The following is a 24879-nucleotide window of genomic DNA, read 5'->3' as shown; positions in this document are numbered from 1 at the left end:
TCAAGCACTCTCTGACCCCTAGTATTTTCCATTACATGCTGTCGCAGATAGTTATCCCTTAATAACTGCATAAAATCCAATTCCTTCCTCCCGTGTGTCCTCTCCTCACTCCAGTCAATGCGACCATAGTTGAAATCTCCCATAATAATCACTCTCCTTCCACTCATTTCTTCTATTTGCTTGTGCATATTGTCACCACCATCTTTTCCATCACCTGGTCTATAGCAGCACCCAATTGTATATTTAGTTCTGCTGGCCACAATCTCACACCAAATGGCCTCAAATGTGCTCTTTTCTCTATCCTGCAATTCAACTTCTATTCTCCTTGGCTGTAGCTCATCAGCTATCATCAACAATACTCTTCCCCCCATTTTATTCTCTCTGTCATTACTGAACACACTATACCCATCGCATTCAATCCCACTAGCTATATCATCTACAGTCAGCCATGTTTCACTAATACCAATAACCTGTGGTCTGGAAGTGCCAACCATGGCCAAAAACTCTTCCTTCTTGTTCCTAATACTCCTAGTATTAGTGTACATGAATTTAAGACCCCCATTAGCCCCAACCCTACCTTGATGCCTTATATTAACTATCCCACTCTGGTTTGTTGTCCTTATTCGCTCTAGCATATTGTATTCATTCTTACATTCAACTGCCTCCCTAAGGACTGTATATCTATCCCCCCCCCCCCATAATATTATACTATGCACACTTGTCTTAGAAACTTGCTAAATATGTTAGTAAAATCACCCTTGCCAAAAGCAATTTTACCTCCTTAAAATCATTAAAAAAAAACTATTTTACAAAAGTTAAAATGTCTTAACTCTGCAAACCTGCAATTATAATTCCTCCAGAACACTATCCACCTTCCTGATATTTATCTTCTTCTTAGTCTTCCTATGACTTATTTAGCTACTTGTACACATTTTTAGCTCTCTTTTAGGCATTTGCCAACTTATTTGCTAGAAACTTCCAGCGGGCTTCTTTTTTTATTTTAAACTTGTCCACCATGGCATTCTTATTTTTTTATATCTTTGCAAACAACTCACCACATGCCTTCTTAGATGAATTAAGCAATGTTTTCTTCAGAGTTTGCCACTGAGACTCCAAGTTTTGGTTCTTATTTTCAAACTGTTTCATTTTTCTTGTATAATGTTTGTATAGTTGCATGTGCAATATACCTGTGAAAGCTGCTCAACTTTAATTTTTTTTTAAAAAAAAAACTTTCTTACATCTTATTTATTTCAATGTGATATTAATTTTTATCCTACATAAAACCAAGTGTTGATCACTTCCAATTTCAAATCCTCTATATACTCTTATTCTGAATCAGCATGAAAATATCATTATCAAGAATAACAGTCATTGAAGCCTTTATTTCATATGTCTTCTCTCCACAAGAACTTGTGTACATATTTATGCTGAACATGGCATTAATAATGCCTAGCCCATATCCTGAGCAAAAATCCACCAGATACTTACCATTATTATTAGCCTTGCCTTTTCTCCAAATTTTTTTCCAGTACTATGCGCCTGGTGGGATTCATTTCGTACTCTGCTTTTATATTTCCAACAAGGACCACTATTTCAATTTTTTTTTTTTTATCAACTTTCTAATGACTCAAAAAATTCTTCCACTTCTTCCTTAGGACTATCTTCTGTGGGAATAAGTTTCATTGTCCATTTTGAAGTTTGTCCACAACTCTGAAACTGCCTTCCACTCAAAAAGCTTATCTTCATGGTCTGGGTAGTGACCCTTCCCTTAATGCTGCATAGCATTATACATCTCCACAAGGAGATGCACTTTGCATTATATGATACTAAGGCAAGTGATGAGAAGTTATACCACCTTGCCACAAGTTGCTCCCAGTTCTGAAAATACTTCAGGTGCAAACTTTGTTTGCTTACACTTGCATAAAGGATTAAACCAAATATATAATTGTTATCACTACTCCTTCCTTTTCTTGATCATTATTGCCTGAATATAACATCCTATACTTATTATTCAGTAGGATCTCATGCGTTTTATTCTTTGTTTCAGTAATGCCAATTGTGTCAACATGATACTTTTTCAGTTCTTCAAGTTCAGTTTCTTTTCCATTGATACTCCTTATGCTGATGGTTCCTATCTTTAATTCTTCTGATGTTGGGTCTGCTCTTCTTCTGTGTTAAGTTAGTGTTTGTTCCGTAGTTGACTTTTCACTGTTTGCTTTCATTCCTCCCCGATGAAAATGGGGCCTTGTTTATCGAGACAATTCCCAAGCTGGCATGAAATGTCATGTTGTATACTATCTTGTTTATTTCTGGTTTAAGCCAACAGTGAATATAATTTGCTTAAGTACCAAATTGCCAGTTCATTCTTCCCAGTGGATTACTTTTAACAAGGTGCACCATATGAATGTGAGGATTAGACATTAGGTCTGAAGCCTAGGTTAGTTCTCCACTCCTTAAAGGCAATGTGGAGGTCTTCTCCCAGTTATCTGGCTTTGACTCTTAAGAAGAATATATAACATTGTCTAATTATTTTTGGAGTGTCTTTTGTGTGTGTGTGGGGGGGGGGTCTTTGTCCAGTACACAGATTGATTTCTAAGTAGATCAGCATTTTTTTAGTCATATTCAGAACAATTAAGGACTACCATAGCATTACTCTTACCCACTTTAGTAATAAACTATTTCTAAACAAGAATATTATAAGTGTGGTGTGTTCAACAAAATGCAAATTTCTTTCTTTTTTTGGGAGGGGGGGATGCAGCCTTCAAAATGTTAGCTATGTCTGGTCAGATATCATTAACAGTGTGAGTAATTTTGCATTTCCTAGAAAGTACAGTATAATCTGGATATTTAAATCTATTAATACTAGTGTTCTATAGGTTGACAACTTCTTACCTATGGGATCACCATACAAAATATAAATAAATAAAATAATAATTATTATTGTGCTGGCACTTCCATGGAGTCAGAAGACATCGTGAGAGACCCAGTTAATCTACACAATCTAGCATACTCTTCTTGAACCCATTAACAGACAAAGTGCCAACAACTGATTGGCCACCCATTCCATTCATTCAGTACAGTAACAAGGGTATGAAGCGCCTGTGGCAAGTGTCTAACCCCCCCCCCCCCCCAACCCAACGCAAGTGTCTAACATGTTTGAAATACAATAAATATGATTCTGGCGATTTATATAATGTTGTGTTTTATAAATCTCTGTACACCCTTTGAGTCTGCATATCAGGAATTTGATATTTGTAAATCAAAATTGAGTTTTGCATGGCAGGGTTTTGTTTGTACTTAGTGTCTGATGAGAAACCACAGCTTGAAACAGTTGTCAGGCAGTGAAAACTAAATGCACTAAAAAACAGGTGAATGTATGGACTCACAGGCTGAGTTCATACCTTTTGAGTTAGTGCAAACCAAGGCAATTTCCCATGCCAGAGGTAATTTTTCATAAGCTTTCTGGGATATTTTGAATCTGGCTAAAAATAAAAACGAATATATAATAATAATGTTGTTGTTATTATTATTATTATTATTATTAAGAGATCCCTCCAAGGAGTCAAGGACTCATCGAGGGAGGCCACATACTACATGCACCAGTTATCATACTTATTCTTGAATTGATTCACACTGCATTGCACTCACAACATCCAATGTAAATCCATTCTAATCATTTATCCCCCTCACCCACCCCTTCTTGGCGACATTCATTCTCAGCTTCCAAGGATGCCCTCTTGTCCTTTCCTCACCCTCCATAAATTGAAAAATTCCATCAACTGAAATTCTGTATGACCCTTTCAAAAGTTTATAAGTCTCAATCATATCACCCTTCTTTCTCCTGTTTGCTAGTGTCTGCGGTCTACAAATTATGAAGACAGATTGAGAATTTATCAAATTCTCAATCAGTATTCCACAATCTTGATATCATTTTTAACACACGCCTTTGCACTCCCTCCAATATATCAGAATCACAATGGAAACCAGGAGACCAGACCTGCACACAATAGTCCAAGTGAGGTCTTATCAAGGCCTTGTAAAGAAGCAAAATAACATCCTTATCTTTACATGTGAACATTTGTTTCAGCATTGCACTTATCTTTTGAGTTATATCTGCAATGTTTGCTACATGGTCCCCTTGAACTTCAGCTACTAACATCCAAGATCCCTAGCCTCATCAGTTTCTTCAAGCATAATCCCACCAATATAATACGACATTGGATATCTAATCATGCCAAAGTGAACGACTTGACATTTACTGACATCATTTTCCCATGCCTACAATTCTAGCCTATTCAAATCATTCTCCAAGACTGCATATCAGCAGCATTCCTGATTACCCTACCTTTCTTTGCATCATCAGCCAATAGCTGTATGTCTCTTATCGAATTCTTCCCAATATCATTAATGTACAGATTGAATAACAGTGGACTAAGCACTGATCCTTGTGGTACACCACTGGTTACTTTAAATCTTGTAGACTCACATCCCCCATATACCACATTTTGATATCTGTCAGTGAGCCATCCTCTTATCCACCCTAATATTCTATAACCCAAACCCATATTCTGCAATTTATGCAACAGTCTACCATTCTGTATTCTTTCAAAAGCCTTAGCAAAATCCAAAAGTATGTTATATCCATTCCCCTTGTCTAGTTCAATGGTAACGCTGTTATGGAATGTGAGCAATTGCTAAAACATTACCTTCCCTTAGTAAACCCATGTTGCTTATTGCAAAGTAGAGAATCACTCAACCCATTTCCGAATGTGTGCCCTAACCAGTTTTTCCAAAATCTTCATGACCACCTCTGCTGAGATACTAATTGGTTGATAGTTGGATACATTGGTCTTTGCACCATCCTTTTGCAATGGAATCACCATACATTCTTTCCATGCCTGCAGATTCTTCCCTGTTCTGAGACTCATTAAATAGCCTGGTATTGATAGAATTCTTGTGGGTTGTCTTTAGAGTCAGTTTCTTTTCATACTCAGACTTTGCTTTCTGTACAACAGTTGTGACTATTCTAGCTTAGTCAAAGGAATAACCAGTTCAGCTGAACACTTTTATGCTGATATCCCATCAATCCCTATTGCTGAATTCTTATTCAGTTTGTGCAACAGCTCTAATACCTCATCTTCATCCTGTGAAGAGGTAGCAGTGAGCTCAATGTTGCATACACCAGTTTGATAGCTTTTAACAAAATGGGTACTCATTAGTTGAACAACCTCTTCTGCATCTGTAACACTCATGCCATCAGCATTTAGAAGAGTTATTTCATATTCATTCTTTCTTTTACTTGCAGCATATTGATAGAATTCTTGTGGGTTGTCTTTAGAGTCAGTTTCTTTTCATACTCAGACTTTGCTTTCTGTACAACAGTTGTGACTATTCTAGCCTACTGCTTATAATTATCATAATGTGCATCATTCTTATGTACATGATATTCCTTCCACATCATCCTTTTCTTACAGGTTTCTTGCTTAATAAGATTACACATCCATTTGACTCCTACCCTATTTATTCTTTGAACTCAAACTTTTTTTTGAACTCAGTATTGGCGCCCTTACTTTATAACTTATACACATGTGAATTGCCCGCTACCATCTCACGCAAGTTTTGTTATGCTGATGACACTGTAATTGGCATTCGACACAAAAACACGAGTCAGGCTGAAGAGGTACTTACAAAAGATCTGAAAACAATAGGTGAATATTATAAAAAAAAAATGGAGGCTCAAGCTCAATCCAGACAAAACAGAAGTATCACGCTTTCACCTTAATAATCACATGGCAGATGTAGCTTTGCATATCTGCTTTGAATGATGTTTACTATGACACAATAAGTTTCCAAAGTACTTGGGCATCACACACTCTTACAAGCAACACCTAACAAATGTTTCTGCTAAGTTAAGAACCCATAACAGCATAATACAAAAACTAATAGGCACAGCATGGGGAGCAACAGCCGATAATCTACAGATTACAGCTCTTGGTCTAGTTTCTCTGTTACCAAATATGGCTCACCAGTGTGGCTAAATAGCACACATGTTAAACTTGTTGATAACCAACTAAACAATACAATGAGACTGATTTCTGGCACAATTAAATCAACTCCCACACACACACTGGCTTCCAGCTCTTAGCAACATTGTTCCACCAAGTCTGTGCAGGACTAAAGCTCTCTTACAGGAGTATAAGAAAATTTTGGAGAACAGAGTCCTACCAATACACTTAGATCTCCCAGACTTAACTGTATGACGATTGAGATCAAGACATTCATCAATTCAATTAGCCCAACTACTACAATCTAACTTCAACCTGAAGCAAAAATGGCAATAACAGTGGGAGAGCCAGAAAATATCACAAAATTTTCTCTCAACAAATTACAAGAAAATTTTGATGCTTGCTCATACCTCCCACGAAAATCCTGGACTCAACAGAATATGAACTGGTCATGGTGTATGTGCAGACATAATTTTTAAATGGGGTAAACGACCATCCCCACATTGTGATTGTGGAGCTCAAAAACAAACTGTGGACCATATTGTGACCCAGTGTTATCTTAGGTATATTCAGGAGACAAATTGGACTTTTTCAGTGCTACACCCGAAGCTATGAACTATTTGACCCATATGGATGTAACCTTTTAATTTTATATGTTTTTAAAATGATACTATATTGTACTGCATATTTTGTTATTCATGCCATACGAATAAATAACTGTGCATGCACGCAAGCACACACACACTCATGCACAAAAAATGTTTCTTCTCCTAAACTTCCATTATACTTCACAATGAGACATTGCAGTCTCATTGGAAAAAACCTCACTAAGATTCATTGCCCCACAGAAGGTTTTTGCTCCTCTATAATTTCAGTCCATTTCATTTTTCAGGTGTTTAGTAAGGAAGGTGATGGTTCACATCTACCATTGCCTAACTAAATTATCCATTGCCTAATGATGTTCACAGACATTCATACTATAGTGCTGTAAAAATTTTCCGTTTTTCTTGTGATGTTATTATTTCTTAGACTGTGCCCATTTAAAGAAAATCTTGCTCACTTTATATTTAATCCTTTATACTGGATCAACCATGCTATCTCACAAAGCTTATCTATACTATGATGTTACTTCCTTCTATTTTAATTTTTGTCCCCTCCCCTACTTCCTGCTCTAACCCTTTGTTCCTAACATACGTGTAGCAGATTCGAAATATAGTTATTGCTAGCTACACAATTGTGGTTTATTTGATTTAAGACTGCACCAATCACTGGATGATTGAGAATGAGGAATCAAAAATAGATTAACAGCAATGTCTAGTTAACTTGCTCTTATCCGTATAACAAATCATAGCAATATCAATTAAACACACAGGTTCGTAAATTTTTTAAGATAGTGTATTGGCAATGATCAGAATCAGAATGTGTTCAACAAAAGCATTTATTCTAACAAATGAAATTGTAATTACAAACTAGACAAATAGTGGGGAATAACTGTTCCTCCCAGTATAGCTAATGTTATAAAATACATTACTCGATTAAAACATATAAAATTCTGCTCTCACACAATTCTAACACACTACTTAGTATTATACAATATTAGGATAAACTCTTACTTAACAATTACATACAGTTACACATATCTACAATTCAAGAACATCGACATGATGTGGTTACTCACAGTTTCTGCGTTGTAAATAGTCCTTCACTATGAACAAAGTTTCCATCGGAACACCTTGTGTCTTTGCATTGATCTGGACATTTCTTTCTCTTTTTCTTCCTCAGTTGGCAGCTGCCTGCCTGTCATTTACACTAGCAGGTAGTTAAGGAGACTATCATTTCACCTTCGACGTACGTCCATTGGGTCCTGGTCTGTTGTACTTGAGATCGTGGGTAACATGCCCTGCTATACTGCTGGATACATCAACGACAAACCATGAGTGTCCCCTCTTGCACGAGCTACGAAACTTCCAGCCCAGGAGTCCTAGTAATCTTCCCTTTTTCTTTCTCCTCGGCCTCTTAAAAGTCTTCTTCTTTCTTTGTTTCCTCTCCGAAGTGTCCGTGATCACTATCTGGCGCAATGACGTCATTCGTGTTCTCTTTTGCCAAAAGTCTTTGTTATAGGTGCATAAATGTTCACAAGTTGTTGTGAATTTTTTATCTGCTGACTCACTATACTATCATCATCAAATTCCTGACATGTACCCTCAAGGGGTGTGGTGTACAGGATATGATAGTACTACATGAAAAATTTACATCATCACTAACTTCCCATCTACAATTTTCCTCCAAATCAGTCTGTTACTTGTCAAGACTCCAACATTATCAGATCTTATATTTCTATCGTCTAAGCCATTTTGTACTGTATCAATCCATCTATATCTTGGTCTTCCTCTTGGTTGTTTTCCTGCCAACTTGGCAAAGAACACTTGTTTTGCTAATCTTTCCTCCCCCATTCTGTTTAAGTGACCATATCATCTGAGATTGGCTCTGCTAATGCATTCCTGGATGCTGACAATGTCAAGTTCTTTCCTAATATCCTCGTTTTTAATATGATATTGCCATTGATGCCATCTGTTAATGCCCCTAATCTTTCTCAGGACTGTCATATCTGCGGTCTCTAGTCTTCGGTCAAGTGTTTTACTTCTGACCCAGCTCTCAGATCCATAAGTTAAAACTGGTTTGAACACTGTCTTGTATACAGCTAATTTAGTGTTCCGACTAATTTCTCTCTTATTCCATCTAAATTTATTCAATTGACTGCCTACCATACCAGCTTTGTTGATTCTGTTGTCTATTTCCATATTTAAATTACATCTTCAGTAAAAATCGTGCCTAAGTAGCTGAAATGTTTTACTAGTTCCACCATTCACAACGCAGTTGACATTTTCAACAATTCTACCTATTTTTATTGTCTTTGTCTTTTTAATGCTGACCTTCATACCATATCTATTACAACAGTTATTCAATTTAGTCAGGGAATCTTGCAAACTTGTAGCGGATTTATTTAGAAGTATAACATAGTTCGCATAAAGCAGAGAGCTCACGTTAACATCTCCAGTTCTGATATCATGTTTAATATCATAATGTGATCCATGTAGATAATGAAAAACAGGGGAGATAATGTACATCCTTGTCTCACACCAGATTTAACATTAAACCATCTTTCTGTACTTCCTTCAATTCTGACTGTAGACTTACAACTCAAATAAAGACTAAGTATTGCTTGATATGATGTCCCATTGACACCATATAACTGTAATATTTTGAATAGCTTCTCTCTTGTCACCTTGTCATATGCCTTTTCCAGATCGACAAAACTTAAATACAGATCTTTGTTATATTCCCATGCTTTCTCAACTATTTGTCTTAAAGTGAAGATCTGATCCTGACAGCCTCTATTTGCCTGAATCAAGCTTGTTCTTCACCAAGCTTTTCTTCCACAATTCTTCTCAAGTGTTTCTCACGTATACTTGCATAGATCTTGCCAGGAACACTCAGTAGGGAAAAACCTCTGTAATTCTCACTTTCAGTTTTATTTCCCTTTTTATATATGGGTACTATTAGAACTGTACTCCAGTCATCAGGAATTCGTCCCTCTGTCCAGGCTCTCTGAACTATGCAGTGCAGCCGCTCTAAGACTTTTATACCACCGTACTTCAGCATTTCTGGTCGAATATCATCTAGTCCTGCTGCCTTTCCACATTTCAAGCCTTTGATGCCTTTTTCTACTTCAAGTATGGATATGTATTCCTGACTGTATTCCTGTTGAGTGTTTTTTACCAATGTGCTATCACTGCTTGTTTCATTTAGCAATTTTTCGAAATAATTACTCCATACTTCATGGATATCTTTTTCTCCTGTTTTCATGTCACCTTTATCATCTCTAATTCCTTTTACAGCATTCTTTCCTCCATTTCTAAGCTTTTTCAACAACCTCCAGAATATCTTGCAACCTTCTTGATATTTATTTTCTATGTTCTTACCAAAGTCTTCCCATGACTTTTGTTTAGCTAGTTTTACGCAATGTTTAGCTTTCTTACATTTGTCTCTGTATTCTCTTAGAACAAAAGCTAACTTTTTTGCCAGGGACTTTTGATATGCTTTCTTCTTTTCCTTCACTGCCTGTTTAACTTCCTGTGTCCACAATGGAGTTCTGATTTTTCTATCCTTGCAGACAACCTCACCACATGCCTCTCTGGTTGAATCAATCAGGGTTTTCTTCAAAGCTTGCCACTGAATCTCCAAGGTTTGGTTCCTGTTCTCAAACTCTTTCATTTTTTCTTCAATAATCTTTGTGTATTTTAGTCTACAGTTCACATCTGAGAGCTGCTCAACTTTTATTCGCTTTAAAACTTTCTTACATGTTATTCTTTTCAACATGAAATTCAATTTTATCCTGCTCAAGTCTAAATGCTAATAAAGCATAATCCCTTTTCTCTGACTTTTTTACACATTATAGTTACATAGGTAACATCGAAAAATATTTTACAAGGTCATCAATTTATATTTAAGAAAAACACAATACATCTTATTTTTTTAATATTTTCATTTGACAGCCTTGTAAAACCAAGCACGATAAGTTAACTAAATTAACTTATCATGTGAGATTTTACAGTTCGATTCAAATTTTGCTGATTGAAGAACAGTTGTGGTCTCCACTTGGCTAACCAAAGAGTTTATATGATATCTCTGTACTGTACACTTGAGTATTTGTTTCACTTATGACATCTGCAGTTCATATTCTTTCTCTTTCTCACAGTGTTCCATATTCTGTGTGCATATAAACTATCTACATGATGGTTTTTGGGAAGTTGGAGTTTTTTGAAAATTATTAAATGTTGAGGTCTGCGGTGTAGCATCCAACTGCCTGTTCATCTTGAGGTTGATTAGTTCCTTTCCTTTTAATTTTGAATGTAAATGGAAATAGATGCATTGTGCACACCCATTAATAGTTTTATTATTCTGTGTGATTACCTTTATTTAACTTATATTTTCATCTCATGTACTTAAGCATAATTTTTAGATAATTTATGGTCTGATTAAGCTTATGAATAATTTTTTTGATTTTTTCTGTTAATTCATATCACTTTCCTGTTTCTTATATACAGAAGATTTTTTCAAAGGACACTCAAGATCCTAATCAGTTAATACTCTGAATATTAAAAAGGTTTATCTTAGATTCAAATGAATATGGTATCTACTGTTGTAACATATTTACTACTATTTTGTTTAATAGGAAAAATGTTCAAATGCATTGATCTCTCCAAGCTGGTAACATTTTTTGTCATATTTTATAATGACAAACCTGTGGACTGGTTACTTGATCATGTTGTTCAAACAAAAGTATGCCGCTTTGACAAGGATATGGTAAGATCCTTAAATTATTTAATTACAGTAAATTTGTATAGCTTTGGTTTGCATTTTAAGTTCTTTGGGAAACAGTATTTATTTTTGAGAAATTTAAAAGTTTATTTCTAAGTAGAAGTGAGGTAAGTGGTCATGCATGTTTTATAGTTGAAATTCATTATTTTCATAAAAGAATACTAGTATTTTAAACAACTTCATGTTAATTGTACTATGAAAAGTTGCAACATATAGGATATTAGTACTGTAGGTGGGGTCAGAATTAGGTAAGCTGGAGGAAATCTTGTTATAGAGACCAAATATGGAACTTTTTTCAAGCCATTATAGGTCTCTAATAAGCTGGATGGTCTTTCAAGCCATTATAGGTCTCTAATAAGCTCTAATAACCTTACACTAAGCAGTGATATTCATTAATCACTTTTTCTGAATGGGATTTGAGTCCATTTCATGTTCTTCAGAGAGTGGAAGAAGTTAGCCAACAAGGCTGATTACAGTAAGATAGTTATTCACCTACTCCTTCATCCCGATCTAACTGATTGGTGTCAAGATGACAAATAATAACCAGTATTGTTGGTTATCTTTGGTGAATGTTTTCTTGTCTGTTTATAATGATATTTTATTTTATGTTTATTTAAAGCAACAGTAAATTACTAATAAAATCACTAATCTCGATTAAGTTATTTTTTATAAAACACTTCTTCAAATGGGGAGGCTCAGGGCGAACAGGGGTACACAGCGTGGGAAAGGTGGATGCTCCAAGAGGAGGTGAGAGCATGTGTAAACAGGAAAGGAATGGGATGACCTGGAATCAAGAGGAAACAGTTGAAATTGAAAATGGTTCTAAAATGAATAAGCAGAAAGGGAAATGGCCCCAGTCGAGCATGGAGAGATCACATCGAAAGAGTGGTATCAGTGGAACTAGCTGTAGACCCAGAAATGATCTGTTGTGTTTGTATACAAATGCTAGAAGTATAAGAAACAAGGCAGATGAAATGGTTGCACTAATTTCGTCTGTTCACCCAAAGAGTGTCGGAATAAGTGAGACATGGTTGGAAGAGGACGACATCCTGACAGGAATAGAGACGGAAGGGTATGATGTGTTTTGTGAGGATAGAAGGGGTAAAAAAAGGAGAGGAGTGCTATTGATGATAGAGAAAGAGTTATGTCCATTACAAAGTAGAGATGCAAGAGGGAAATAGTGCCAGTGAATGAAGCCAAAAAGAATCCTAAGGAGTTCTTTTGATATGTAGCCAGCAAAAGAAAGAATGATTATGGAAGGATGACATTGATTGGAGAAAATGGTATAAAGACAGCTGTTGCAGAATGTGTGGTGGAGATACTTAATGAGCAGTTCATGAAGGTCTTTTAATCTTGTGAATGTGACTTCATGGGGAGGAGAGACTGACTGTAAGTGAGCAAGAGGTGTATTGGGAGTTGAGTAAACTAGATGTTAATAAGGCTGTGGGGCTTGATAATATATCACCATGTATTCTGAAGGAATGTGCCAAGGAGTTGACACCTGCCTTGACATATTTTTTTAATGAGTCTTGCACTCGGTCAAGTTCCTAAGGAGTGGAAGGAGGGTAAGATTGTGCCACTTCATAAAGGAGGTGATCGAACTCAAGCATCAAACTATAGGCCTATCTCTGTGTGTCAGGTGTTATGGTTAAGTTGTTGGAGAAGCTTGTGAGAACTAGGATCCAGAGTTGGGTTGACAACAAATGGTACTCTTTGATGGACAGCATGGAAAGGAAGGCCATGTTTTAGTAATCTACTTACTTATTACAATCAAGTGACTGCTTCCTTGACAGAGGAGAGGGATACACAGTAATATACTTGGATTTTGCAAAGGCTTTTGATGGAGTACCTCATGATAAGTTGACAGTCAAACTAGAGCAGATGAGGATGGATATTAGATTAGTGTATTGGATTGGAGATTGGCTTCCTGGCTATCAGCAAGTTGTGTATAGGGAGTAATATCCAAGACAAGGAAAGTCACTAGCGGTGTGCCTCAGAGGTCTGTTTTAGGGCCATTACTGTTTAACTTGTATATATTAATGATATTGCAAAGATTTGGATGGAGATATTCAGTTGTTTGCAGATGATGCAATGTTGGGACGAACCATGAAGAGTAGAGAAGATGTTGTGGCCTTACAAGAAGACGAATAAATTGAGTGATTGAGCACGGGAATGGGGGTGCGAGTTTAATTTTGCAGAATGTAAGGTTTTAAAATTTGGAAAACAAAGATGAGATGCAAAATTTATGCTTGGTAAGGATATATTGTCGGAGGTAGAGGAAATAAGAGATCTGGGAGTGATAGTAGATAAGGATCTCAAATTTAGGGGGACATAGCCAAAATTGTGAAGACAACACAAAGGCTTCTGGGAATGATGCAGAGGATACTGACTTGTAGAAGTAGGGAGATTCTTGTTCCATTGTATAAGGCTTTGATTAGGTCACACATTGATTATTGTGCCCAGATTTGGTCACCTGGTTTTCAAGAGGACGAAGAGATGTTGGAAAGGGACCGGCGATTACGACTGACTATGGTAGTTTCTAACCTTTTGGAATGTTGAGTATGAGGAAAGATTGAGAAGATGCAACTTGCAGAGTCTGGTGGACAGGAGGAAGAGGGGAGATATGATAGAGACCTACAAGTTAGTAAGGGGCTTGTTATAGGATCAATGCTGGAGTGGTTTACAGAAAATAGTGGGAGATCAGGGAAGAACCAGAGGTCATCCCTGGAAACTGTATAAAGATTGAGTGAGAGGCAGGTTTTTTTCGTGCAGAGTTGTAAATGATTGGAATGCCTTGCCTGAGAGTATGGTGTTTGCAAGGTGTGTGTGTGTGTGTGTGTGTGTGTGTGTGTGTGTGTGTGTGTGTGTGTGTGTGTGTGTGTGTGTTATAAAAGGACCTCCCAGATGAGTCTTTGACTCCATAAGGTCTTGGGGTAATAATAAAATAGGATACAAAAAACAAAATCAGCATTTCACACCTGAGAACCATGATGCATCACATGGCCAGTAATATATGCAACAAGAATTTAGGATAATTTCTCAGGCTAATACATCTTATGATAAATTTATTGAATGGTTCTGTTTAAAGTTAAAAGTTAACTTCTAACTGTTAAAAGTAAGTTTAAAGAAACAGGCAATGTTGAAAAACGTAAGCATACATTTCTACACTGGTTGGTCAAGCAGATATCCTACCTACTCTGCAAATAACAAGGTGCATGTTTGAATCCTATCAGGAGTGGCTGTTTGTGTCTTAGGTGAGAAGTGAATCATCACCTTGTCTGATATTACCACCCTGCTTATTGGAAGCTTGAAGTGTTTTGAAAAGTTCCATGTTTGAATTCTTGGAGGAGGGGTGGTCTTTAGGCCATCTATTGTCCTCATGTACTTTTGGTTCTGAACTTTTTTTTTTTTTGAGAGTGGGATCACAAAATAAATATGCTTGCAAACTTCTCCAGAAACTACTGAATACATTTGGGAGTCACTTTTATGAAGTCTGAAGAAGTCAACTACCTGTACACTTCCAATCTTGGATAGGATATTCCATGGACACCACTCTTCACCTCATGAAGAGTGATTAAAATAGGTTAAAAAAAAAGATTGTGATATAAGTCCTATAAATTACTAATAATTCAGCATACCACTGATATAAGCCTATTTAAAATTTGCTATAATTATGTGAAAATATGAAAACTAATGAAAATTTCTTCAACAGAATCATATTTACAGAAGAAGCAACATTTCAGAGAATTTAAACAGCCATGATTGTTGAATTTCAGAGTCTAAAATACTCTGAATATTTAGACTCTTAAAAGATTTTCCCCCAAAGCAAATATATGGTATGTGGGGACCCAGTGTTTCTGCATATGCACTTACATATGCAGATTTTTTTTGATATGTTAGGAAAGTATGTTCTTCCAGTTGAATATCCTAATATTGATTTTTCCATCTAGTTGTGTCATCATTGTAACAAGTTTGGACATTCATTGCCCAAATAGATGCTTGGGCAAAAAAGGATAAATTTTCTGGCCACCTTGTTAATTCTGACACACCCACACAAGAGAAGCTGTAGAATGTATAGAAAATTGTAGAAAGTCTTAGTAATAGCCCTTCCATAATGCATGTCAATATTAACATGAGAAAGAGAATGTACTGTGCATCATAGGATTCTGAGTCACTATTTGAAATAAAGTCAACAGTTTTTGCAAAATTAAAAGCATTAGTAAACTCTTATTTACTTACATTTAAGTATAAGAATGTAATTTCTTGTCAAGTATAATTTAAGTCTTTTAAAAAAAAAATCCTTAAATTATATAGGGAATACTTCATGAAGAAGGTTACAGAGAACAGAGGTAAATGAATGTTGGATAGCTTGCTTGCTGCATATGTTATTGTAGGTTTAACAGAAATGGGAGAAATGATTGATTCAAGTTGTGCTTGAACATCCATGGAAGTATCAATAGAAAAGACACAATGCAGAAACAGACCGTCTGTGAGAATGGCTGGGGAGAGAAAGGGAGAAGAGTCATCAGTTGTCCAAACAGTTTTGGACAACTGATGACGCAAGAATTCTTAGAGAGGATTTTTTTGAGTATCGCACCAAATGTGAAAGTAATATCTCTCTATATCACACACACAAGGTCCTATGACATGACATGACTGTGCTGTGTATGTGTGGGCAAGTTAAAGAAAAGAAAGAACCTTTGTTAATAAGTTTCTTGAAGCACTGATGGTTGTAATCATTGGAGAAAACAGTATGTGGAAGACTTCCAAATAGCAAAAGTATATGGAACTGGAGGAGGATGAGAATTTGATTTCATAAGTTGGGAGCTAAACTGTATATGGATGTTGACCACTAACAGCAGCCACTTGTGTTTCTATGTTAGTAGAAGAATGATAGCAGTCAGTTCAGTACAGCAGCATTTACTCCACTGTAAATGAAAAATAAAAACAACTCAATAATAGGCAATGTATAAAATGAAGAATTCTTCACTTCATCATGCACTAAAATTTCATCATATTAAGAATTCATAAGAAATATCAGTTGTCTGTAAGGTTTTTTTTTTTTTTTTTTACTAAAAATGCTAAATTACACATTCTTTTCTCTTTTCTTCATTTATAAAATCATGTATATAGCAAGGCATTTTTTCATTTTATATTCCACAATCCTCACCTGAGCACTATAAGGTTTTGTAAATGAAGAAGAATAGACAGTAGGATTGGATGTCAGAAAGAGAAGATCATTGATGTAGGTTTTTATTTTTATATTCATCCATTTATATATTGTCTATTTATCGTTTTTCCAGTTATAAACCGTTTGTTCATTAGCTTAGTGTTTAATTTAATTTTCACTTCATTTATATTATACAAGTTTTTGGTATGTTCAACTACGTTTTTTTATGCAAAGGAAACAGAAGAAGCAATTACACCATCTTAAATCCTAGATATTTTGAAGGTAGGTCTCTCCTTTCCATTAACTTAATACTTATACTATGTCTTATTTCTTAATTTAAGAGCATCATGCTCTAATCATATCACTAAAAGGTAATAGCCAACAAGGTTGACTGTGGAAGAGTGCTCCTTGATACAATAAACTTACTGTAATTACTTTTACTCACCAAGTTATCTAGGTTATCCTCACTCCACTTGATAATGACAAGAAGATCAGTTTTTAAGCTTTACTTTAAGATGATCTTGAAGTCTGAATCATCTGAGCACTTCAAGGGTTTGTAAATGAAGAGGAATAGAGAGGGAGTACTATTATCTACAAAGCTTTAAATAGAATTGGATGTTAGAAAGAGAAGATCATTGAGTATGGACAGAAGAAGAATGTAAGTGAAAGCATAGAGAGCCCAGAGATACTCCAGCAATCATTGAAAAATCTGATGAAAATAGATAATCTACCATTATCCACAATGAATGACTGGAGAGGAAGTTTGCAATCCACTTACAAAGGATAGGAGGAAAACCATAAGCTAGTAGCTTGATAAGAAGTCTATGATGCCAGACTTGGTCATATGGCTTGGAAATATTATTAAAGCAACCACCTGAGTTTCTCCAAACTTTTCCATGACTTGTATCAAAGATGAGTAAGGTGAGCTAAGTGATCTGTTGTGGAGTGAGAATGGCAGAATCCATATTGGTGATCATTGAATAACTAATGAGTATCAGAGAAGTTAGCTGTTGATGAACTTTTCCATTATTTTCAAGAGTATTGAAATTGAAGCAATAGATTGATAGTTTACTTTTATCTCCTTTTTTTTGGGGGGGGGGTGAACATGCTATATAAAGCTTGCTTCCAAGCTGTTGGATAGGTGGCAGATGAGTGTGACAACTTGTACAAGATGACTAGCTATGATTTCTAGAGCACAAGCTTTTACTACAACTGTAGGAATACCATCAAGACCAGGAGACTTGTTAGTATCAAGGCTATTGAGTATTTTTCTGATGTCCTTTTGTTGACAAAAGTTCAGAGGGATCATATTGTGGGTAGTTAATGGAGTAGTGTGAGGATTTTTGCTTTGGTTATCTAAACACATTGGAGAAAAAGACTGATCCATGTGGTCTGTCTAATCTTCAAGAGATACTACTATTGTGTGCCATCAGGATGTGAGAAGTGGAAACATGGAAAGGTAGAAGATTCATCCGACAGCCCTGTCAAAAGTCTTGACTGCCATTTGAACATGATGCAAGCTTAGTGCATTTACGTTTTGAATTTTTTGATAATTTTTTGCATTTATTATGGGCTGAAGTGAAGCTAAGCAAAAGTCTGAAGCTATTGGTGAGGACTAAACTACATGAAGGATATTCCATCACCCTTTGACCAATTTGTGCAACACGATGGGTATGCTAATGGATAATGATAATTCTCCATGCAAATTGTCATGGACATTTGTTCTTGAGGCTGCATGCAAGGATTTAATGGTTTCAGTGCATCATACACTGATGGTAGCAATAGGCTTTGTAAAATTCAGCAATGTAGACAGGGAAAAGGAAACATGATCTTCCTCTGGTTGTGAAGTCCTGAATTTTTGTATTGAGGGAGACTAGATGTTTCCACTTGGGTCATAATGGCAATATTGAAGTCTCTTTCTAGTTGCTATTTGACTCGAGCATTACCAATTTTAGCAAATGCTGCAGGCAAAGTCCCATATGGGACTTTTATATGACATTGGATGGTGCCATATTGCATAAATTATCCAACAATGATATGTAGGCTGTGTTGATATGTCAAGAAGGGAGAACCTCTATTTCCTCATCAGCTTCCATATTTTCTTTTCTCTAAATGGGACTCGAATGATAGCATCCCTAATCGGATATCAAAATAAAGTAGATGCCTAGTTTAATCAGCAGCCTAAAGAATTCTTATATAAAGTATCACTACTTATGGGGACTCCATATGACCAGACTCAATTACAGTTTCTCTAATTGCCTTAGGGCAAGAGAACTTCTTGAAATGTAAGATATAGAATTTTATGACTGAGTCAGCAATACAAGGAGTGAATTTATTAGTCATTAACTGTGAAAAGAGTACAGTATTATTATTATATGGGCAGAGGCAGATCAAGCCAGTGTCAGTCCTGGGCAGCCACCAGGGGACCCAAGTTATGTGGAAAAATTAAAACAGATCTATAAGAATGATATTGTGCATTTTGACGATGAATTGAAATAATTCCTACTATTTTTAAAATAAGATAAATACAAATTCAATACTGCCACACAAGTATATCAGGCTGCAAGAGAAATGTCAACTTTTCAAATATAGAAATTTTTTAGGGGTATGGTAAATTTTACTGCCAGAGTCCCTCTAGCTGGCTTAATCTTCCCTTGTATATGAGTATCTTGATGAAGTCAGAAGACTCATTGTGGGAGACATATTTACTTATTCTCTTTCTATCTCATGGCACATAAGGCCAAGATCAATTTCTTCCAGATCACTCTAGCATGAGCCACCAGTTTTGCTTCTTTCGCTCTTCCATCAGCTATTCTTTTATTTTCTTTTTCTCTGCCAAGTTAATTTAGGCCTTCCCACTTTTTGTTTTTCTTCTGGAATCCACATCAAAGCCACTCCTTGAATCTCTCTGCTGTCCATTTTCAGTATGTGTCCTATCTATTTCCATCTGTTTTTTTAGTTCATTGGCAATGCTTTTTTGCACTGTCAGCTTATATGTTATCCTCTATACGTTGGGACTAAATATTTTTAATATTTTACACAGAGATTTTGTTTGAAGACTTTAATTTAGCTTTCTGATTTTTTGGTCATCTTCCATGTCTATGATCCATATAATAATATGGCCTGAAAGTTGCTATTGAAGATCTTTCTTTTGGTTTTATTATGATATTTTTGAAGATTTCCATATATTATTTAATTTTCTGAAAGCAGTATTAGAGTTTGTCAGTCTTTCCATTATATCTCATTCATTTCTGTCTTGAGTATTTACAATTGTTGCTCCCAAGTATGTAAAATTCTTAACTTCTACATCATGCTGATTGATTTTAATTTCTTTAAGGCATTTGCTTTCAGTTTAACCTCCCTACAAGCCAGGATGTATATATACATCCAGCAAAGCCTTGATGAGATTCCCCCCCCCCCCCCCATTGAAAGAACATGGATAAGAACTGCAGTTTGGCCGTCATGTCCATTAGAAGGTGTGATAATCCTTCACACTGAGGCGAACGCTTAACTAGATTATCTTGCATACGTAGCTATGCTCGGTTACCTATAGTAAGAAATGCAGTTGCTTGCCGTTTGTTCGGTAACTGGAATCTTAGTTATATTAGACTAAATACCTATAAGTTATATTTATTTTTTATACTTCTTTTATCATATAATTATAATTTTTAATGCCAGTGCAAAATAAGAGATCCTTCCATGCTTTCATCACTTAATACATCTTGGAAGACCAAAGTCATTATCAAATTTTTTGCTAATTATTTTAGTCACCAATACATTTTATTCTACCAGAACTTGAGTCATTATAATTATTTTAGAAATTAATGAAAATCCGAATCTTAAAAAAATACAGCCACTCTGTGTTCCAAATTAAGTTATTCTTTATTTTTTATTCATAATCTTAGTTCGAAGATTAGTTCTAAGATTGTGTGAAGATTCACACTTTTACGATTTTGCTTTATAGAGAATTATACATAAATTTTGAATCATATCATGTAATGTATAATCTTTATAATATAATCTGTACTTCTTTTTACTTTAACTTTCTTCGTTTCCTCAAATTGCTTATTACAAATTGAAATAAATAGCTGTTATGAAGTAAACTGTTATGTACATGTTTTCTGCTAATTTAGATATTATACTGCGGTTTTGAAGTAGCAATACTTTTTCATTTAAAACATGTATAGGTGCATACACCAAAAGTGAAATTTCATTTCCAAAATTTTCATAATAGAATTAATATTGTATTTCGCCTTTGAGAGTTACTCCTCCCAAAAAAAAAATATATTCTCTCTCACACACACACAAAAATAGTGCTAGGAAACATAGCTGCACTTTTTGTTTAATTCGTTATGTTTTTTTCAAAGTAACTGTCTCAGATAACTTTTAATATTCCAATACCAAAATTAAATTGTGATTATTATAAATTAGCAAATTTTGTATATTTCTCATTTATATTATTTTCTGATTATTATAAATCAGTAAATTATGTGATATTGGGTAACTGAGGAAATTAATGTTTAAAAAACAGTGTCTTCCTAAAAGCAATATCAGAATAAAATGTTTTGAATATTCAAATCACAAGCTATTATTGTTTGACAGTGCTTATTCCTATATTATGAGCCAAACTGCAAAAGCATTCCAAATGTTGTTTGTTATCCAATATCTTCCATAAAGTCTAGATCTTTCTCTGTCACACTGTTACCTACTTGGGTTATTCAGAACTGCTTTGAAAGAGCATTTGCTATATTCAAGAGGTGAAGAAGTTGGTGCAAAAATTTTTGCTGTCGTTCTGAAAAAAAAAAAGTTTTTTTTCTTCCTGTGTAAAAACTTATGCATTGCTGAATAATGTGCTTATACATTCTGTATTGCTGTTGTGCTAATCGTAATAAATGCACTGTAGATACTTCTTTCTCACCTACCATCATGTTTTTTAAGGAAGAAGTTTAAAATGTGTAATTACAGGTATTGCTTAGCTTAAAGGTGCTTTTAGTACATGGTATGTAATCCACCTATTTCTTTACAGAAAGATTGTAAGAAGAGGAAAGATCAAGTCTGGCTTCACTATAAACCATCATTGTTCCAGCATGTTGGAACTCATTCATCACTGAGGGGTAAAGTGCAAAAGTTGAAGGTAAGGAAGCTTCATAAAAAAAATAAAACAACTGGTATTTAAGTGCCATTTATTTTATTGTATATATGTATATGCAGATAAGTAAAAAAAAAAAAAAAAGCATTTTTTTTATGGGATCAGTCCAATTGCTGAATGTGCATGAAATGTAAACATGAAACTCATATTACTAAAGTTAGTGAATATGGCTGCTTTGGGCTCATTACTTGTGCTTAGAAGAATGGCATACACACACAGTGATTCACTTGTGTGTGGACTGAAGGTATAGCAGGTGGTCATTCATTAAATACATGTACTGCACCTGCAGCATTTGTATTTAATTAAATGAGTATCAATATAAACTTAAATTTTCTCTTTATAATTATCAGGTTCTTTTGTTAGTGCAAAATATGTTGTGAGAAAAGCACAAAATTCATCAATTTATATATATATATATATATATATATATATATATATATATATATATAGCTGTACTTTGCTGAAATATCGTTTACATGTAGTGTTAATTTTTAAGAAAGTGAATGTAGTAGAAGATTCACTTGATTGTTAGTTAGGCTATCCAAAATAAGGAACATAATTTATTTAATGGTTACATATGTTTAAAAGATATGTTAAGACTAACTTATTTCATTGAAAGTGAGAGATTTTACTGCTTTCAAGTAAAGTGCTATGAGATACTCCTGGTTTCTACCTTATGACTGAAGTGAAAACCAGAAGTATTATATATTATGTTGGAGAATATGCAAACATATGCAAAAAGAAAATACAGTAACTGTAAACAGCTGTTTACACAGAGAGAGAGAGAGAGAAGAATTTTTGGATCAAGTTGGTGGAAAGTTCCATTAGAAGTCTTTCAAAATGAAAGAAAAATGTTTAAAGATTTTTAGCTGTTGCATTACAAAGGAACTAGAATAACCGATAAAAGGCAGAAAAAAATAAAGGAACTTTGGAACTTGCATATGTTACTTCTATATTTTTCATATAGAAGAAGGCAGAATGTTCAACAAATATTAAAAGTCCCATTAGATTAGTAATAACTTTGTCTGTTTTTGGAGAACAGATGCGGAAGATTTTTAAATGTTTGATCATTTTTCTGCAGAAATCCTTTTTATAGGAAGAGGGTAAAAAGTGTGAATCTTGAAGTAGAAAGAATGAACAGTTTGTGACTTTATTGATAGCTATTAATACATTTCATTAAAATAAGTAGTATGGGAGATTTTCCTCTTTTTTTTTTTTTCCACAGTAGGATAAACTGTTTCTGCCGAAGAGTTACAGAAACTGCTTCTTACATCTTTAATTAGACATGCTGATGCAGTAAAAAGAAATAAATTTAGTTTTTAAAGTTATTACTATTACAACAATGTGACACCTCCAACAAGTCTAAGGACTCATTGCAGGACAAACTTTGACATCAGAGTCCTCTTGCAGAAGCCTAAGCCAGCATGCTTTTGCCTATAGAAGACTTCCTGCATTACGTTATCCACCTGACCGGCCATTATGGATCAAATATACATCCTCATATGCTTCGTATTCATCATAAATTTTAATGTAATACTATTGGTATTACAATTTTAATATGCACTTCACATCCATGATAACCTTGATGTCTATAGACGTCTTGGCCGGTTGGTTAGGTTACTGTCATCAACAAACACAGGATAGTGGATAGACATGACTGCAGGGGCATCACCATCTTGCGAGCAACCATATTCCAGTCCAACAATTCCCTAATATGGGGGCATTTGCTATCCACTTCATAGCTGGAAAAAACCTATTACAGTATGCTGCACCTGTCTGCTTCTGGGTACAGCATACTGCAATAGGTTTTGTCCCAGAATGACTTTGATCTCATTTTGATGTTACCTTTCCCTGTACTTGCTGTGACAGATTGAAATGGCCACTGACAGATTGACTTTACTAACTGTTCCCCATCCCTCTTTTAAATGCTTAAGTAGGAATTATGAAGTAGTATGGACAATCATCTTCCCATTATTCTGCTCTTTGTTAAAATTAGAATTACCAGTTTTTTTAGTCATTCCTGCATCTGCCACTCTTCCATGCTGAGCAACCATATACTCAATCAACTAATCTAAATATTTTCATCTTTCAGAATTTGATTCTACAACATCGGCTCTTCTCCTATCAGGAAAACAAAAAAAAAGCATGGATCAAATTATAGTGTATAACATCACTGACATCTTACACTCTTGAATTCCTAATTAAGCATCCATGTTTATCATTATTAATACCTCATATACCTCTTAGTCACTAATGAGTAAACCATCCTCTCCTACTCTTTCCACACCTGATCTTCTCTTGATTCACACTGAGGATGAAACACCATGACAAATTGCTCACTGAATACCTTGGCTATGTCCTTTACAGCAGTTATCAATCTACCATTTTCATCCACTAACATCATCTTATCATAATCATTTATCCTTATACTTCCACATATCAAAAAAATTTCTAGGATTTTCTTGGTCTGATTTGTTAAATTTCTGCTCAAATGCTTTTGCTGTCCTTAACAACTGAATAACATTCCTGGCCTACTCTTTATACTCTTCACATAACTGAATATTGTCATTATTCATATCTTGTGCTGCTTCAACAATGCTTGTTATCACTTGATATCCAGATAGCATGGTCAACTGATCTCCTAACAGTGTTTTTATACAAGGTGTTGCAACTGCAATTCCTAAAACATCTAGCCAGTTTCACTTTTCCCTGAACTGTGGTGGAACAGTGATTGCACAGCAGCCAAGGGGTTCAGAAGAAAGCCTGATGTATCTTTCGCAACAGCAAACCTCATTGCTTAAAATTACTCGAGCCTAAGCAATACACATCCATCATCAGAGCCAAAGGGAATCCTGGATCCAATACATATCTTTGATGTTGACAACAAGGAAGTCCAGGATAAAATCCAGAAAAAGAAGAGCTCCAATCCCTTTGAGCTAATGATGTGCAATTGCCAATCCAACAGTAATTGCTGACCCACTTGGGGAATTTTTGCCAAAACATCAGAAATATCTTCTTATGTTTCTGATGGCGAGACCAGGGATGATTGGCTCACTGAATATACTTAATTCGAGTTTAAAAAATTTTTTTTTATTTGCTTTTATGTGACTGTCAACCACGAAAGTAGAAAAACAACAGATTTTGTTTTCTTCAAGTGTTATGGAGTAGACCTT

The 24879-nt window shown here is 35.2% G+C and overlaps 1 protein-coding gene across 2 annotated transcripts in view; it reads left to right on the top strand.

Moving 5' to 3' along the window:
- LOC150105765 (alpha-1,3-mannosyl-glycoprotein 4-beta-N-acetylglucosaminyltransferase B-like) overlaps window positions 1–24879 on the top strand; it is a 305129-nt gene that overhangs the window by 217237 nt on the left and 63013 nt on the right. For both annotated transcript variants that reach the window (XM_090393561.1, XM_090393560.1), the window contains exons 8-9: window positions 11242–11372; window positions 21584–21691. In XM_090393561.1, coding sequence (XP_090249687.1) covers window positions 11242–11372; window positions 21584–21691 — 239 coding nt within the window. The remainder of the gene's footprint in view (window positions 1–11241; window positions 11373–21583; window positions 21692–24879) is intronic.

This window comes from Typopeltis vanoorti, chromosome 6 (assembly GCF_054136105.1).
Source record: "Typopeltis vanoorti isolate ZY-2024b chromosome 6, IOZ_Tvanoo_1.0, whole genome shotgun sequence".
NCBI lineage: Eukaryota > Metazoa > Arthropoda > Arachnida > Uropygi > Thelyphonidae > Typopeltis > Typopeltis vanoorti.
This window is presented reverse-complemented; position numbering and strand designations above follow the sequence as displayed.